Source organism: Sparus aurata, chromosome 19 (genome assembly GCF_900880675.1).
Source record: "Sparus aurata chromosome 19, fSpaAur1.1, whole genome shotgun sequence".
NCBI lineage: Eukaryota > Metazoa > Chordata > Actinopteri > Spariformes > Sparidae > Sparus > Sparus aurata.
Window position 1 is genome coordinate 23,781,074 of NC_044205.1, and position 18,813 is coordinate 23,799,886.

Consider the following 18,813-nt stretch of genomic DNA (forward strand, 5'->3'; position numbering starts at 1 on the left):
ACTTGGAAATGAGACTAGGAATCATCCATCCTTCTTCAGAATCGCCTCTACAACCTTTGATTTAATGATTGACAACTAATCATTAGTCGATCAATTGTTGCAAATGTAACATTGAGCTTTTGTGGTTAGCTGACATCATAGGGATTCCTGTAATTGCAAAAAAGCTTGAGTGACACGGAGAATTGACAGGTTATTAAAAATGTATGAATATTTGAATCCCCACCTCAGGCTCCTCCCTGCTCCTAAGTGGACGTGGCGTTTCTCATTTGAAGTGAGCTCAGAGCATCTCGCTGATGAAGCTGCCTTCCAGCTAATGTCACAATCGCAACCATCTGGACGTCACACAGCATCAAAGGGTGGAAGGAACATAAACAATCCCAGACAACTATTTACTGGCATCCAGTAGTTTCCTAATTCGTTCTTCGTGTATTTCCGGCATATTTTCGTCTCTCAGAAGCTTACTTTCTTTGACATCCCACGGTGACAGGAAGTCTTTAACTTGATGTTGATTTACTTACAGTAAAAGAGCCGACTTGAGTCTTGGCTGTGCAGTGGTGGGGGCTGCGGCACTCTTTTTGCCTAGTGTCGGGGAGTCTTCCCCCTGCAAAGTAGGGTGAAGGATTTTTTGCAGAGTAATGAAATAAATAACTCAGACGGGATAGAGTCCCGCATTGCCGGCAAAGTGCAGCCCTCTCCTCTGCAGGCTTCACAGGATCACACAGACAACTTGGAACCTCTTGAGCTGTTAAAAGCCTCAGGTGCATTTTCTCTTTAACAAGAGACCTTTGCCTTTCCTCGGCTGTGTCCAGAAGAGTCAGAGAGAGGAGAAGAAGAGGTGAGAAAACTGTTCTTCAGCGGTTGTGCATCCTGCATTGCGGCCTGATGCGTGATGATTTAGAGTGTGCCTCTGCTGCTCTGATTCTCAGACTGCCTCAGCCTGGTACCGCGGCAGAGACGAGTACAGACAGGCACAGCCAGCTGGGAAGAGACATCACAGGAAGAGACACAGAGAGACTCAAAAAGAGGTAGATGACAAGCGAGACTGCATCGTTTTTTTAGTCATCTCCTTCACCGATCGGTCTGCTGGGTAACCATGATGATGCCTCTTCTGCATGTTCGATAACCAGGTGGACTTTTTTGCTCCGGACTATCGTTGAGACTCTTTTCTGCTGGATCACACTCTCAAGAAGGAGGCTGTTTTCTTAGTGCAACATCGAAGATAATCCCCCTGAGTTTTTGCGAGGCATGCATGATTAACATATTGCTAATGAAGCGCGGCTGGGGCGATGGCCACAGCGGATAGGACGCCCGCTGAGCTCGCAGATGGGCACGGAGATGCACCCGTCGCCTTCTGCTGATGATTCCCCTCTCGCCTCCTTGCACCCTCCTCTCCGTCAAGGTGGCATCGAGGAGCGTCGCTGTCAGCAGGGCGCCGCCGGGCACAGCAGGGTTTGGTACACACAGCTGAGGGGCAGGTGTCTGGGCAGCTTGGATCTCGTCAGCGCAGCGTAAAATGGCTCATCTTAAAGTTCTTGATTGTATGATTAACAACAACTGGAGTCTGATCTGCGATCTTTACTGCGCCTGGAGCAATCAGGTCAGTGTTCTCGTTTAAAGCACTGATTTGGCAAGCAGGGAATTAGCCTCTTTTCTTTTTTTGGAATTTTCTTTTTTGGCATCTTTAGTCATTTGTTTATATTGACAGTTGAGTTTCCAACAAAGGTCCCTCGCTGAAATTGTACTGTGGATGTTGTGATAACTTCATATATTTAACCACTAGGCCATTACAATGCCCAATTATTCAGGATATTGCTGACTGATGTAAAGCTTAGGTGCGGCACCCAAGCCATTTTGGGCACCACCCTAGCTAAATTAATGTGAAATCAATGTGGAGCGCATCAAAATTAGGGGTGTGGTTAGTCTCTAGTGGATATCTTCAGCAAGTTTAATCATTAAGCTTCATGGGTGTTAATAATTAATGATCTGCTTTTTTTTTTTCTTTTTTCTTTACCATTTTTACACAGATATGGTGATAACGATGGTCTAAAACGATGTGAAATTGCACATTTTTGTATTGAATGGAGGAACATTTGTCATGAAATAACCCCCTGTCAAATAAAAGTATCTAAGCTTTCCACAAACCTAAAGAGAACATTGTAGTTTCTTATCATATTGCAAACTGGCAGCTACTGTGTCCGAAGCTTGAAACTTTCTGGCTACAGGACGATCTCTCGAAAAAATCAGGCTAACATATGTAGCCCTCACAGTGCTAGCCATAAAAGTAATAGTATTTTAGTAGCAAATTTTCTACCCTTTCTTCTACCTGTCAGTTTTGTTGACCCTTCCTCACCCTCTTTATGAGCATCCCCTCTGTCCCCTATTGCTCCCTGGAGTTCTCCAGGGAAGGCATCCCTGACATGTCATATATTAATAGCCAGCATTCATTCAGTAGTGCAGTGTGGAACTGGAGATTGTGGAGTGCAAGGCATGCTGACCTCTGGGTGTCCCTGCTCTTGCAGACTGAGTGCCACATGCAGCCTCAGGTGGCCAGAGAGTAAACTTGATTTAAGAAAATCAGGCTTATCAAGTTACATCTTAACAAGCGATCCTTGGACTAAAACCAGCTTCCTTGAATCTTTGTTGTCATGAACGGCTTCATTTTGACATGTGGCACTCTTTTGAAACAAGTATAACTGCATCAGAAAACTAAAATTAGTCATCTGATTTGGCACTACCAAGTTTGGGTGCGGTCTTAGATCAAAGGCTGGTTGGTAAAATCCAGTGGTGGGTTTTAATGGGATGGTATGTTTAGTGCAAGGGTGCAAAGGTCGAAGCCTTTCTGTGTTCAGAAAATGACATCTTTGCCTGTATATCTGAGCATGTGAATGTGGACGTTCTCTCAGTCTTTGTGGTGCTATCTTGAATGTATCCATTTGTCTCTATATGCACAGAAGTCAACTTGGCATCCTGACCAACACTTCATATCTCTGACATGGTTTTCGGCTTTTTCACTGGAAACTCGCACAGGCAGCTCATTGTTTCGTGCATTTTTTTCCCCTCTCCCCTTTTTCATTTCGCCATGGAATGCCTGATGTGAGGAGTAAAGAAGTCTTGCCGTGTCAAGCATTGCGGCAGAGCTGCTCTCTGGTATGCCCCCTTCCCCTAATTTAATTTTAGCTGTGCTGAAAATTGTTTGCATCCCAAGCCGAACTGATAGGCCTCTGTTTCCAGAGAGCCTCTGCTGTCCGAGGCGCTGAAAACGGCCTTTGTGCACCAGTAGCCCGGCACAGAGGCCTCATGAAATATTTACAGGCCAACACCTGGTGTGAGACAGAGAGAGAGGAGCCAGGGAATCAACAACACTGCCACCAATAACAGCAAGGCCGCAGCTCTAATAGTCTGCCAAAACTATTTGGCTTATCGTTTGATCTTTAGCATTCTCATGAACAATATCATTCATTTCAGTCTCAATAACCAGTGGATGAGTAGTAAACTTATTAATAAGTCAAAGAAAGTTTATTGCCTGCCATTGAAATAACCAATTCATTGTTCAAGCAAAATGTCAAACATTTGTTTGTTCCAGCTACATAAATGTAAGAATTTGCTGCTTTTCTTTGTTATTTATAAGAGTAAATGAAGAGACTTTGGACTGTTGGATTGACTAAAGAAGACATTTTAAGATGTTACTTTGGGATTTTTTGACATTTGACAGACTAAATGATTCATTGTGAAAATGATTGCCATAATAATCTACAATGAAAGTAATCCGCCCTAATAGACAAATTCCACCCAAACGTTTCTTGAATTCTGAACCAAATTTCATGTAAATTGGCAAATTACTAATGAATGTATTTTCATCCAATACCGTTAGAGCTGGACAATATATACAATATATCCTTATAGTAGTAGGAGACTATATACTGTCTCAAATGTTGGATATCATTGTATCATGGTATGAGATAGGTGTTCGTGGTCTTGGTGCCTGGTTTTAAAGGCTGCGTTACAGTAAAGTGATGTCATTTTCCAGACTGTTCTACGTGTTGTAATGCTTGCCTTTACCCACTTAGTCATCTAATCCATTCATTATTGATGATAATTGAACAAAAATATAATTTTTGAAATTTTTTTGATACCTAATTTTGTTGCCCAGTCCCAGCATTTATGAAGAGATTTCAAACTATATACACTGTTTATCAAGGCCATACCACCCACCACTTAATGCCGTTTGCCGATCACTAGGAGTTAGTTCATCAAGATAAGTGGTAGATGCTGCCAATTTTCCTTTTGGGAAACCATTATATAATTTCAGAAGAGGAGAGCTCAAGACGATGTTGTAAATAAAAGAGTGGCCAGCTGAACCTCAAAATGTAGAAAACAAGACATTTCCAGACATCAACTTGGCCTTGTGGAAGTGGTGGTGATAATACGTTTTATTATTCTGTGCTAACAGATAAAATAAAATCTCACGCAGATTTTTGACCAATTCATAACCCACATGCCATCAATGGATTACACTGCGATGTTGTTATTATATGTCTGAGTGTCCCTACTCTGTTCTGGTGCGTAGTTTTAACACGGCACTGGGGGGTTAAACAAGAGAGACTCTATGTGTCAGAGGGCGTACTGTCACGACCCTACTCTGTCAAAAACCTCAAAGAGCGACCAGGATTAATAATTCATAGATAAGGAAACCAATTATACAAGACTTTGCCAGCATCTGGGTAGGGGGACCCCGGGGACTCTAATTGGCCCACCTGCTCTCTGTCTCTGAAGGGTTGTCGGGTTGAGGTGGCTGACTGGATTTGGGGACGGTGTGTATGTCCTCTCTTTGTTTAGCGACTCTGGCTCTGAGCTTTTAGTGTGGGGGGATGGACCCTTCAGTGGAAACCACTTCAACTGACATCTCTGTAGTGATGGACCACACCCAAACATGTCAGGAGGAGCTTCACATGTGCTCTCTAGTGCTTCTTAGAACCAAGAGACGACTGAAAGATGAGCAATAATTAACAAGAATTGAGAGATATAATAGAAAGGCACTGTGTAGAGATAATTTTTTTGACTGATCTATGATTAATCGATTAATGCTCTTCGTGACCGTAAGAGAAATAATCACAACAGTGATTTTGACTGTAAATTAATCATTTCAGTCATTTAGGAGCTACGGTTCTGGCTGCTCAGATAAAAAAGATTTGCTGCTTTTTCACTTTATATCATCGTTAACCAAATAGTTTTTTATGTTGGACTTTAATTAAACCAAAAAAGACAATTGTAGATGTCAAATTGAATTCTATGAGTTTTGATAAGCATTTTTTCTCTATTTTTGTGGTCTAAGCCATAGATGGATTAATTAATATAGAAATAAGATATGTCAATAATCGTTAGTTGCAACACTGATTGTTTCATTTAGAAATTGACACGCAGTCCGGACATACCCAACAGCCCAAAACCCAGAGGTATTCTGCTGACAATGATTTTAGTTTTCTGTCAATCTACAGTTTAATGAATAGAGTGTTTCAGTTATATGTAATGCAAGATGTTGCATGTTAACTGCAATGGCTCTCAGTAAGGCCCAGCTTCTCATACGCCACAATTGCTGCTTTTCATAGTTTTTTATGATAGTCAGTTGAACATCTTTTGGTTTTGGACGCTTGAAAAACTCTCTGGCTTTGTTTAGACTGAATATAAGTTGAATAAAACAGATAAATAAGCTGAAAATTACTCAATTTGTTTGTTCGTTTGTTGCACCCCTAAGCAAAACCAGAATATAGTACACCAACATATACTAGAAATACACCAGACAAGAAAGCCACCTCTGGGCTCTTTGTACTCTTGTAGCGAACCCCTCTTTGGGACGGTGATTTGGCCCTCTGATGTGCATCAGCCCCACTTTTGTCTGGTCTCTCCCTCTTGTCTGTCTGTCCCTTTCTCCCCTCTCTCCTTCCATCTCCATTTCTCCTTTGTGGGGAGGAATTCCAGGCTGTTTGCCCACACAATTGCCCGGCCATTAGCATATGAAAGCAGCCGAGGGGTAGTGAGTGAGGCGGGAAAAAGGGAGAGAAGGAGAGTCATAAAACTTCCAGATCAGTCTTGAGCAGAACTTTAAACAGACTCATGCTCACACTTCTGCCTACAGTATGTGGCACATTTATTTATTTTTTTTACCTTATTGCTAAAAGAACAGAGTTAGACAGCTCTTTCTGTCCTTTGGTTTTTTGGTTTTTACACTTTCAGCATGTCAATGATAACAGACAAGCTTGTCTTTTAAAGCCCCTGGTATCGACTCAAGATGTCCAAATCTTGATGGGGACTTTGACTGCTCCTTATAAACCTCTTGCAGGCATAAAATCGATTAATCTAAAGGATGTGCTTCGCTCTCTTGAGATCTTAATGCAGTCCGAATAGATGCAATGTCCACATGGCGTGGATAAATCTGGAAATGCAGCATGTATTCGAGGTGCGTTATGTAGTTTCGGGGAAGATATTTCAATCAGAAGAGAAAAATCTTCACTGTGAATAAACACACTCTTGTTGTTTTAATAAACTGAATAGAAAAACTGACCTTATATGACAACATATATTTTTATAATATTATAGTATTTAAAAGTTCTCTAAAAACAATTTACAAATACATAATGTTTTGGCTTTTATCTATATAGAGATAGAGGGCCAAAACAGAGAAGAAAAGGTGCATTTTGATGGTGGACAGACTGTAAATCTTGTGCTGTGTCAGTGAGTTTGGATGTACTGAGGCATTAAACTATGAGGTAATACCTCCCACTGAGACAGGTTAATGTTTATACACAGAGGGCAGATTTATGTCAAGATACCTGAACCTCTGACATGCACCTCAGAGCACTTTGGCAGGATCTAGTTACAAGCAGCAATCAGCGGGAGGCATACGTTTTGATTAAGTTAATGTGTAGTCTACAGTGATTTCACTTCGGAGTGCAAAAAATGTATTGTGGGAATTCCAGGTATTGTGCTGGACACCTTTTGATGAATCAGCTTGTGGTTTCTCCTCGACTTAAAAACCAGGTCACATTTGATCCACCAGCACCAAGAAATGTAAGATAATCCCTCCTGTGGCTATTATTGCTATGTCATTGTCGCTCCATATGCAGCTGCAGAATACAGCGTTGTCTGTACCGTACTCCCAGGTCTGCCTGCGGTCGTAAATTTGAGCCAAGTTTGTAGTGAAGAGAACGCTGACTCACCTCACGCTGCCACAGTAACCCCTCACTCCTCCCCCTCCCCGTAGATGCACATAATCCCTGTGACATACAATATGTGCATGAGCTGCAGTAAACGTACAACAATGCTGTTTTTATGTATATGAAAGAATTACAGATAACAAGCGGGAGAGAAATTCTCCAGAGGCTTCGCTCAGCAAAACCAAGAAGCACCTCGACCTTGGAGTGTTACATTGATAAGGCGGAAAAAGAAAGCCTTTCATCTATAGTATTTCACTGCTTTCCCGAAGCCAGAGAAAAGAAAAAGGGAGACGGTGAGGGAGAGAGAGAGAGAGAGAGAGAAGACAGCTGAGGAGGTGAATACGAAGTAGCTGGATTGGCGCGGCTCATGAAAAACCGCCTTGGAAAAGATGCAGCGCTCTTTGGTGCAATGCAGACTGGGCTGGGAGGAGCCTCGCCTGCCAGTGGGTGGAGCTGTATGTGCTCGAGAGCACGCGTGACTGTGTTTGTTAGAAGGTGTTGTTTTGTTTTCATCTATAAGTGTTTACACATTGGCTCTCTTGCCCAACCCCCCCGGCCTCTCTCTCTCTCTCTCTCTCTCTCTCTCTCTCTCTCTCTCTCTCTCTCTCTCTCTCTCTCTCTCTCTCTCTCTCTCGGTGAGGTTGTAAATATCAACCGGCACGCTGGAGGAGAAGAGGGGTTGCTATGGTGATTTTTTTTTTTCTTTCTTTTTTTTTTTTTTTTGCATATGTTTGTTTTCTCAGCACTTGAGTGCCAGAGCCGCCACTGTACTGCACGGTGCATCTAAACTCGATCAGCCTAGAGGAGTTACGTCATGCAAAGACAGTCGGAGGGTGGAGCAGGGGGGGGGAATGAATAATCCCTCTGCAGAGCCCTGACAGAGAATCTATAGATCACTGGTGTGTGTCGGTCACCCTCTCCATACACTAGCCCTCTGTACGGCTTTTCCCCCCACAATCTCATTCAGCTGAGATGCATAGATCAATACGTTTATGGGGTAGTCTGCCCGAAGTGTCTCAATGCTAAAAAAAACTTCCCCATGTTCTTCTCCCATGCATATTTTCCTGTTTTCCTCACACAGCCTGGAGGCATCCCTGTAAAAGTGGTGTTAATTGGCTGCCTGCTCAGCGCCAGAGCACGCGATTGGCTGGGCAGCACAGGCTTCCAGACGGCGATAACGATGCCCTCTGTCCTGTCCTGTGTCAGCCAGTGTGCACACGCCGCTTTGTTCTGATGCTGATGAGACGACGCCACATTAGCATTCAAGGCACCTCCGACACCTATGGCCCTCTGACAGCGTGACAGAGATGGGCTGAGCCCTGATTTGTTAATCAACGGTGATGAATTGCAAGCAAAACCAATCTGACAGAGGTCACCAAGAGAAGATGGAGCCAAATTTGCTATTTTTGCAGAACTGTATACCTCGACACCCGCCCTTGGAAATCTATTCCGCTGCCATTGTCTGTCTTTATAACACAAATGACATCCATCTGTTTCTCCCTCGCTGTTTTCCTTTGGCTTTTATTTTTTAAAGGGGCCTCTGCGTGCATGCCAGAGAGAATGGCTCACTAGTTGACTGAGTGTTTACTGTGGTGATGGAGAATGCAGTGGACACTCCCTCTCTGTTGTATGGGGCCCAGGAATGATTAGAAAATAGTCTGATAAAGGAGGACTAAAGAAAGAGAGAAGGTGAAGGAGAAACAAGACTAAAGATTGAGGTGTGAGATGTGACGTGCAGTGTGAAGGGGCGACAGTAAGGGACAGGAGATGGAGGCAAAAAGGAAGAGATGAGGAGTATGAGGTTTTTATTGTTTCCAGCTGGGCCTGGGTGTGGTCATCATGGCCCGGAGACCTGCTGTGTTCAGCGCCGCTCCGAGTCCTCCTTCACAGTCTCCGACCCCTCTGCCAAATGTCTTCTCTGTGTGTTGTTTTGGGTCTGCATATGTTCCTGCATGTATTTTACTTAAAGGTGATTTAATGGTACTGATATTATTATTGTTATTTCATGTTGATTTATTTACATATCGGGGTTTATTTTTTTTCTGTTACGGGTTACGAGTTGGGCTGCAGGATACACATCAGCTGCTGCAGGGAATCAAACTGGTGCCATTTCCATTACAGGATAATCTGTTCAAATAGTAGGAAACCCAGCAAGTGTTTCCAGGCTGTAAATCGAATTGGACAGTGCTCATTTTTTTGTTTTGTTTGCTGTGACTACAGTCAGTATTTGACATATTTTATTCTCGGTTGAGGTTCAGCTAAGGTAGTGACAGGGGTGTAACTTTGTCAGCACTTCCTGTCTAGGCTGGCATAAATCCACAGCGTCATCAGGGTCTTCTCTTTCTGTGACTGAGAGACACTTTGCATTTCGAAAGAGTTGCATCACAGGAGAAAAAAAAACCCTGCCTCATTTTAGTTTCCCCGAAAAGGAACAAACACCTGCAAATTGATCAGTACTCAAAAGTTAATTTGTATGGAGACATTCCCTGTTATTGTGTTTCGCCACATTTTGAATATAATTGGACACAGTGTACAAATGGGATGGAAAAAGCAACAAAGACGTCTCGAACAGCCAAACATCCAAACAGTTACGGGAAGAAAACATGCAGCCAGATGGACTGTGAAAAGGCTCCATTAGAGAAAATGTCAGTTAACATGGCTTTAGTTGCCTTTTATTGGCCAAACTGAATTTTAAAGCATGGATTTAATTACATAACATGATGCTGCACTAAACGTAGTTGCTTTTTGTGATCACATTGATGGATAGAGTGTGACAAAAGGGTCAGTTTTTTGCTCCTTCAGGATTTAATTTTGACTTGTATTAAGTGTCTCTGACAGACGTAGCCACAGCGCTTATAAAAAGGCCGCTTTAAAACCAAAGTATTCGCCCTTCGCCGCACAATCATCCCCTGGCAGCCTTTTGGTGCAGTCCTCGGTCGTGTGGTTTTTCTTCTTCTCTCATCGCTTCATTATTCAATTAAGCAGTAAAACACATGTTAAGCTTAACATAAACCGCACAGAGGATCCCCTATTGGGAAGCGAGCAGTAAAGATCAACCGTGGGCCCTTGTATCATGCTCCATCAGCAGCGATGAGACTCTCAGCCTGGTTTCCATTTGGACCGCCGGTGGACAAGGTTGATGCCGCGCGACGGGTGCATCTTGTAAATACCTTCTGGTTTGGAGGGTGCAAAGAGCCGGGTTGCCAGGTCTTAGGGGAAAGAAGTGCAGATGGATGGGGAGAAATCCAGGAAGTGACATTTTAGCCTAAGTGGGGGAGACATTTAGTTTCTACTAGTTGTAGAGGTTGATGGCTGCGATCCTAGGCACCCCTCTGTATTGGCCTTTGTCTGTGTTTGTGTAGAGGCTAATGGGGTCAGGAAACAGTAGGGTATAGAGCTGTGATTCAGGTGCAGTGATGCTCCCATGAAGTCCCAGTGGGGGCATCCATCAACCAAGCTCCGGGGCTTTTTCTTCTCTGATTTGATTGATTGCTAATGACGGGCACTAATGGACATGTGGCTGTATGCACACATGTGATACAATACCCACAAAAGGATGCATGCGCAGAGTATCACACACACATTGTGGAAATTCACACACCTCTTAGACACACTTATTCTGGGCCTTTCCACAGTCTCAACATTCCTCTGGCCGTATCTCACCGAAGGCCCCAACTGCTTTTAATCAGTCGGGTCACGAGGCACTCCAGATGGGCCTCAGCATTGGGTGGGACTGCTGGGGACGTGGTGGAGAAAAGGGGGGGGGGGGCTCAAGCTCGTAATAGTCAACATATTTGTGCCCCCCCCCCCCCCCCCCCATCCTTAACATCCCCTCCCGTCCTGTATTGCGTCACCCTCCTCAGAGACCCGTGCTGGACAGCTTGAGCTACACTGGTCCTGCCATATTCAGCGCATGCATTTCTAAGGCTCCTACTTTTCCAGCGTTTTTACTAGCTAACATTTTCCATCGTCAGACTGCATGCTCCGAGTGTTTTGAAAAGAGCACTGTGTGCTTTTGGAGAGCATCACCGCAGGATGTGCTTTTACAGTCTGAGGAAAGCTGTAGGTGTACATTGCAATTTAGTGTTTATTTTCCAGGGATGTCTGTAGTAGTGAGTTCACTGAGTACAGAATGTCTTGATCTTGCGCATGCGGCCCATAAGACAAAATATGTGCAGAATGTGCATGGAGGAGCTTAGCCCAGTATATGTCAGCCTAATCAGAGTTGGAATAACACTTTGTGGATGTACCAGCATCGTTTCGGATCAGCATCCCACACGTCCTATTGAGTTTAGATTGGGAAAGAAAAGGAAGATGGGGAAAAAGAACAGGTCAAGAAGTCCTGAGTCTGAAAGTTTATCAGTCCAAAGCTAGATCATGATGTCAAGAACCCTGCTGGCAGGTGTAATATTCACTTTTTTCTTGCATAGCAGCCAAAGCACATAAACACGCAGAGTAATTTCATCGCTTCAGTTGTTAAATGACCACAATAGCTGGTCTTTGTCAGCATGTCATTATACAGTATCGTGCTTTGATTCGCTCCGTGTTCAGTCTTGCTTTGACAGTGTTTATGACCGTTACCTGGATACCATAGTACTAATCTCCCCTTTCCTCTCTCCCCTCGTCACCTCTCCCACTGACTGCTGCAGTCTCTCGTTACAGGGGCTGACGTCGCCTCATTCTGAGCGCAGGCCTGTTGGGTTAATACTCACAGGGCGCACACCCTGGGTGAAGGTCACAACACATCCGCACTACAGGAAACGTCTGGGATAGTCTCGCATATTTTGAGTGGAATGGGATCTAACATAGCGCTGAGTAGTTCCTCAAAGCTCATCCCCAGCAGAGAGGTTCCTGTCCCCACACTGAGAATGTGGTTTGGTGCCAAAATGTTGCACGACGAGCTACCCCATGGTGCTCGATTGGCAGGCAGTGCAAGAAGAGTGGATACAAGGAAAAAAGGGTTTGGACTTGACAGTTTTTGGGCAAAGAGCAAACTTCTGTTATCCTGGCTTTGGTCAAATAGTCAGAAAGTTTGTGTCCAATTTCTATTTCTCTAACACCTAAACTTCCTACGGAGCAACAAAGATGCAGCAGAGCTGGGACACAGAGTGAGTTCTGCCACTATCCCTGCCACCATGGTGGAACGTTCCCGTCAATGGGATTGACTGAGTGAGGTTTGCTCAGTTTAGCAGCTGATCTCAGCTCCTCTAAAAGGATTAGAGTGGTTGCATGTCTGAGAAAGTCTCAGGGCATCCATTCATGATTGCTACTGTAGCTTAAATGCTGTCAAGATGTCCTGAACTCACCAGTACGCTTGCCCAGGTGCTCAATTTGTGAATTTAGACTGGCAAAGTGCTAAACTAATGAGCTGTGGATTTAGCTATCCACTTGCTACTCTCTCTCATTGTCTCTCCGTACACTTTCCCCTTGCTAGCCATTTAATCATGACTTGTTGCCCTGTCAACAATCCCCAACACTCTTACTGGTGCCACTTGGCAGGTTGATGGCCACTTCAAAGACGATCCGTGTACTCTTGATAGGATTTGATTGCACCCACTACTGTTCCTCTCTGGTATCACTGCGTTTTCCTTGGCAGGGGACTCAGACAGGTTAAAAGCAGGAAGCTCTTTACTGTGATGTAATAGTACTTTTTATGGGAGGATACATTTATAGCCAGCAAGAAAGAACCTCCTGCTGTTTGAAGTCCTGGATAGATGTGATGAGTCTTCAAAGTCATTGAACGCCAGACATAATATTAAAAAAACACATTTGTGGTTGGAGTCTGTTACAGATTTATAGCCTGCAGTTATTCTTTTTTAAGTAGGAGCATAATTGCTGCAGTTTTCTGAAATAAAGGGTGTGTTTGCTGAGCCTGCAGACTCGCACACACACTCACCTGGTCTGACTCAGCGCAACATTACATAAAGAGGCTTCATCTGTTCAAGTCTCAAGTAAGGCAAAGTGTCTTGTCTGGTGCTACTCACATGTAACCCTTCACCTTTAGCCCTAACCTTGAAACCTAATTCCATTTTACTTGCCAGTTAAAGCTCAGCGTGTGTGTGTGTGTGTGTGTGTGTGTGTGTGTGTGTGTGTGTGTGCGCGCGTGTGCTCGTACCTCTGTTTTCTGTTTGTTGGTGCTATGCAGTAGAAAACATCCACTCTCCTGCCAACAGATTAGAAACAGATTTAATGCTTAATCAGTTGCTCTAGCCTCAGCCCCATCACCATCATTGACTTCTTCTCCTACACGACACACACACACACACACACACACACACACACACACACTCCTGCCCCTCCTCCCACCCACACGAGCAAGTGGCAGTCGGTGGAGTTTGCGGGTGAAGCCATCTGGCCCTCAATCTGGGCTCGCAGTACCACCAGCAGCCCTTTCTCTTTTCCCTCTTACTGTAACACTTAAGCTCAACACATAAGCCACATCCCTGCACAAACAATCGCTGCTGAGTCACAGTTCTGGACACTTTTTTGTTCAACTGGTGCATGCAATCATTCTGTATCGTTAAGAGAGTGTTAGGTCTAGGTCCTCAGTTTGTTTGGGTCTGGTAGTAGCTGTTTCTAGTGGGGACAGATTGTGTTTATTTGTATTTATTAAAGATTGCAGTGTTTCCTCTAGGATTTTTTTCAGCAGCGGGGGCAGGCTCTCCGGGGAGCCGTGGCGGTGAAAACAAATGACACTTGACTGCAGATTTTACTTCCCCCTTTTTATTGAATGGCTGGCATGGAAAATGGCTTTTTAAAGGCTGAATGTAAAAATAAAAAATAAATAACAAAAAATACAACAATAAAATAAAAATTGTATTTAATTTAATTTTAATTTAATTTAATTTAGGGTCCCAGCCTGATAGCCTGTGCTTTCCTTTAGGTTTTTCTCCTCTACTCTCATCTCTCTCTCCTGCACCATCACTTTGCTCTCCTACGGCTCTCCCCCTGCTGTACTCTGCTCTCTTCACTTTCCACTGTCCTCCTTCTAATGTACTTGCTTCAGCAGATACATAAAAGTACGTGATATATTTACACTCATCACATTGTTACAAGTTGTGAACACAATTTTACCTACCTCATTTTCAGTAAAAGCTAACGATATGACTAACGCATTCACGGTGTTTTTTTGGAGCAATATTGAAAGTCATCTGAATAATTCAGTCAGCGTTAATCATAGGTGTACTATTCGCTTGATGCTATAATTAGTTGACTCCGTACGACCTGAGTGAGTGCCTGGGGCTTATTAGTACATATTTACTTAACTTAGCTGGCATCAATATTTTGAGATGTATATGGACCTTAAAGTCTTGGGGGTGGGTGGATCTACTCCAAAGAGTAGATACTGAGCAAGATAGTTATCTAGTTTACCTCAGCACTCGCGACACCCGACCCAGTGCAGGACTCTGCTGTGAAGGTGGAGATAATGATGCTGCGATGGTGTATTTGCGACAATTAACAAAAAAAAAGGAATTTGAAGGGGCGGCGGCTAGGATTTAATGAATGTAGAGGAAACACTGGATTGTGGATATGTACTGCACACTTGGGGTGGGTGTAAAGCATCGTAGATTGTGTCTCGTGTCAGCAGGAAGTGTTTATCTTGTCTCCTTTAAATGGCATGTCAGTGTTGTTGACTATGGTATTTTTGGATAATGTTTGGTCTGTGGAAACAAATCTGTATACAGCTGGATGTAAATTCCTAAACCAGGCAGAAAGGTGTAACCAATATCACCCATATCATTGGGAGAAGACATCGCAGTGCATGTTTATTCCTTACCTGCCTGGAATAAACACTGGTTGACTCAGCCTCATAAGTTGTTCATACTTATTTCTTTTGCACGACCTCCGAGTCATTTCAGAGTCTCAAATCAAATCATTTTTATTCACATAGCCCAAAATCAAAGTCACATTGCCTTAGTGGGCTTTAGAATTTATACAGTGAGCGACATCATGAGCAAATGTGCTCAAACATTCACAACAGCATGACAACATTCTCATTCATTTCGCACAAGTTCTAGGAGATGAGGCATGACAGAAATCGTCTGGTCTGGACAAGTCTGTGACTTGGCGACAGGACAGTCAAACTCATTTTGTAAACAAGCAAGTTAAGTCTCTTATGGCTTGTTACGCCGTATCAAAGGCAAGCGCTTAGGTCATCCCATTATACTGCTGTGTAATGTTTGGCTGCCCATGATGTCAGACTCCTACCTGGTGTAACTGCACCCAACTGAGTTATACACAGTGCCTTATCGTATGGACCACAATGTTTTGAATATCATCCATCGGTCCTGTGGACGGAAAACCACTCATGACGTTTTTAAACTATTCAATATGAATGATTTACAGTGATTTTATAAGTAAGAATTGGGTGTTTTTAAGGACTTGGTTTCCTTTTCTCTTGGTTTTCGTAATGTTGGTGACTGTATCAAAGAAAATGTATTACCCTGACTGCCTGCTAATGAAGCATGACAAGATGAACCCTCGATGCACAATGATGTTTTCTTGACCCTTTAGAGGTTTAGTGAAGGGTGTGTTTGACGAGAAAACTAATCAGTAAAGAAAGACCACTAACTCCTCTTCTCAAGTGCTTCCCATAAAGGGTTACTCATCAGTCAACTTGGACTCATTTAGCCCAGATTAAGAAAATACAGACAGACAAACAGCCCCGATTCGTCAGCCCTGCGGCTTCAGGGTTTCAGCCCCCCTGGACAAACATGGGAGGAAAACATTCCAGTGAATAATGGCTGAGCTGCTCCACGCTGCGGGGAGAGAGACGGAGAGCTAAATGGTCTTTTCTTCAGCTCATCTGGCCCAGGTCCTCATTACATAACCGGGTTTTGTTGGACAGACATACAGGGAACAGGCTTAAGAAAAGCAGGGACTGTTGTAGCTGTAAAGAGCCTCTGATGTCAGCCGTTGAAGGAGATGCTGCTTGGGTAAACAGTCAGCACTGAAAGAATGCTTTGGTCTAATTTGTTATGGACTCTTTGTTTTTAATTAAGCGAGACAAGCCTTTCACTCAAGAAGCCTGTCAATACCTCACATGTGTCTGGCTGCTTGTTAACAGAACTATTCTCCACCAAGTGACGTTAGCGCTCGGCTGAAAGACGACATTCTTCTCTCCTCAGCTAATACAGGACATTACTGTTCGGTCACACCTGCCCCGCCCTGTATAAATCCCATGTCTGTCTGTATGTCTGCAGCAGGTCACATGAACCCTCTTGAACCCCGTCCTGAACGGCAGTCCTGGCTGACGTTAGCAACAGTTACGCACCGTCCAAACCATTTTTCAGCTGAGTCCATCATCTCTTGGGGCTCTCAGTATATCTGGAATCCCTTATTTCACCCCGAATCCACAGTCTTATCTCACTCACTACCTCCAACGCCCCTTTTCTCCTGAGGACACCTACCCGTAATGTCCAGTTTTCTGTGTTTCCCAGCTTCATATGTCAAGTCAAGTTCTTATCACCGCCTTTGTTCCCACCACCAGACCTGTGACTCCAGGCTCTGGTCCCAGTCACTCCACTGACTTCAGTGAGAAGCACCAGCTGACATTAGGCAGCTGCTCAGACGAGATGTACATAAACTCTCTGATTAGAGTCTTGCTGATCCACAGAATTACTCTGGCCCATAAATCAGACCCGTATCCTCTCAGAGATGCTGCCAAATGAGCTCAGAAGGAACGCCTTTGCCTGCAGCAGCACGAAAGCGGCTGACTGACAGGTCAATAAATTAAACTGTGATGCTATCTCTGGAATATTGTTTGGCTTTTTTATGCCGTGAATTTTAGTTTTCTTGCTTACATTCCACATCACAAAGATTATTTTCATCATCAGTTAATCAGTTGGTTATTTTTACAATAATTTTTGACTGTAAAATATCAGAAATGAGTAAAAAACATCTTGCGTCCTAGTCTCCAGGCATCCAAGTTGGAGTGGTTAAATGTCTTATTCCTCCTGACCAACAGTCCAACATGTGAAGACGTTTAGTTTTCAGCAATTACAGAAAATAGAGAACATAATGAACACGTTGCAAACATAAAACAACAGGGCTCCAAGGTGCGACTAATTGCCTGCCCTTTCGCCCACAATTCTTCAAAACAATTTGCTTTGCAGTTTTTAGTTTCCAAGCAACATTTCGGCTTATCAGCTGAATTAGATCTTAACCTCATAACAGCTTTGGGTTTGCAAAGTCTTTACACCCAAACACCACCGTGGTCCATTCGATGAGACGCAACATGATGTTACTAAGTGGGTTCCTGGGCGTGCATGTCAGCGTCTTAATTGATGAAGCTGCTGCGGCTAAAACCCGGAGGTTTGATGAAGTGCAGCAAAGGGCGCCTGCAGAATAGGGGAGTTCAGAAGACACACCCATTGGCAGGAAAGAGAGGGATGAAAGGAAGTGAACAGAGGAGGAGGGGAGGAGAGCTTCACAGTACTGTATGTGCTCCAGCTCAGGCCATGTGTACACAGAGGAAAGCACCATGGTGTTTTCCAAGGACCATCATTCCTCTGTCAGACACGACGGGCATCCACAATGACTCAGAGTCAACACTTTCATGAACTCTTCTTCACTCTTTCTGTCTGTTTCTCTCATTTTATCCCTCTCTTTCTTGCTGGATCATAATAGCGATGTAAGCGATGACAGCTCTTGGTCAGCCCAGGGCTGTATGTATGTGTGTGTGTTGTTTAAAGGGCGTGTCCCACAGCCCTCATCAGTGTTGGCTCCAGTGCAGAGCCGCCTCTCTTCATAACCAATACCAGATCTGTCCCATACCAAATCTGTTACAGTCCACTGAATGCCTTTGCAAAAACGCAATGGCATTCTTATTGCTGATTAAAATGGTACCAGAATATATGCAACATGTCCATAAAAGCTAGAGCACCGAAACCCCTGTGGCGTCTTTGAGGGAAATAGAGGGTCAGAAAACAAGTTTCCCATAACCAGAAGGGATGCCTTCAAATGGCTTGTTTGTCCAACAAACTGTCAAAACCCAAAATGTATTCTATTTATAATGATACAAAACAGATAAATGCGGTAAATCCTTACACTGGAACAAACAAATATTGGCACTTCTAATTGATAAATTGCATAAGTATCAAATATCAAAGTATTTTTGGATACATTTTCAACTGACTAATCCACTCATTCTTTTAGGGCAAATGAAAACCAGAAACAGTCACATTAAAGAGCCACAAAGTGGTGAAACAATGTTCTATATAGACCATCTGCAGAGCTGTGAGTCAACCCGCTATCATGTGGGATGAGTTCCTAATAATTACAATCAAGAAAATAACAGCTGCTGTTTTGGCAGCGGCGTTCAACAACATGCTGTAGCTGCAGCCGCTGCACGTGAGGGAGGTAAACATGAGACTGCCAGACGTGGCGAAAGAGTTCATATCAATATGAATATTTCATCTTCCATTACGCTGTAAAGAGTATTTTTAGAGATTGGTAGCATCTCTCCAGTCGCTTATGAATTTTAAATGGCGGCTGTGAATATTTCACCAGACGACCAGAATAGCCTCGCTGGATGCAAGAGATGACATGTTCGGCATTTCCCGGGCTGCTGCAGTCAGACGTGTTTACACTCTTCTGTTCG

The 18,813-nt window shown here is 43.7% G+C and overlaps 1 protein-coding gene across 2 annotated transcripts in view; it reads left to right on the forward strand.

The window, feature by feature from the left end:
- Positions 1–18,813, forward strand: part of arhgap21a (Rho GTPase activating protein 21a) — a 92,284-nt gene that overhangs the window by 13,991 nt on the left and 59,480 nt on the right. Inside the window, exon 1 of one of the 2 annotated variants that reach the window (XM_030398951.1) lies at positions 613–1,597. The exons of the other annotated variant lie outside the window; for it this stretch is intronic. Within the exon in view, the coding sequence (XP_030254811.1) occupies positions 1,514–1,597 (84 nt within the window). The 5' untranslated portion in view covers positions 613–1,513. Of the gene's footprint in view, positions 1–612; positions 1,598–18,813 lie in introns of those variants that run through there. 2 annotated transcript variants of the gene reach the window in all.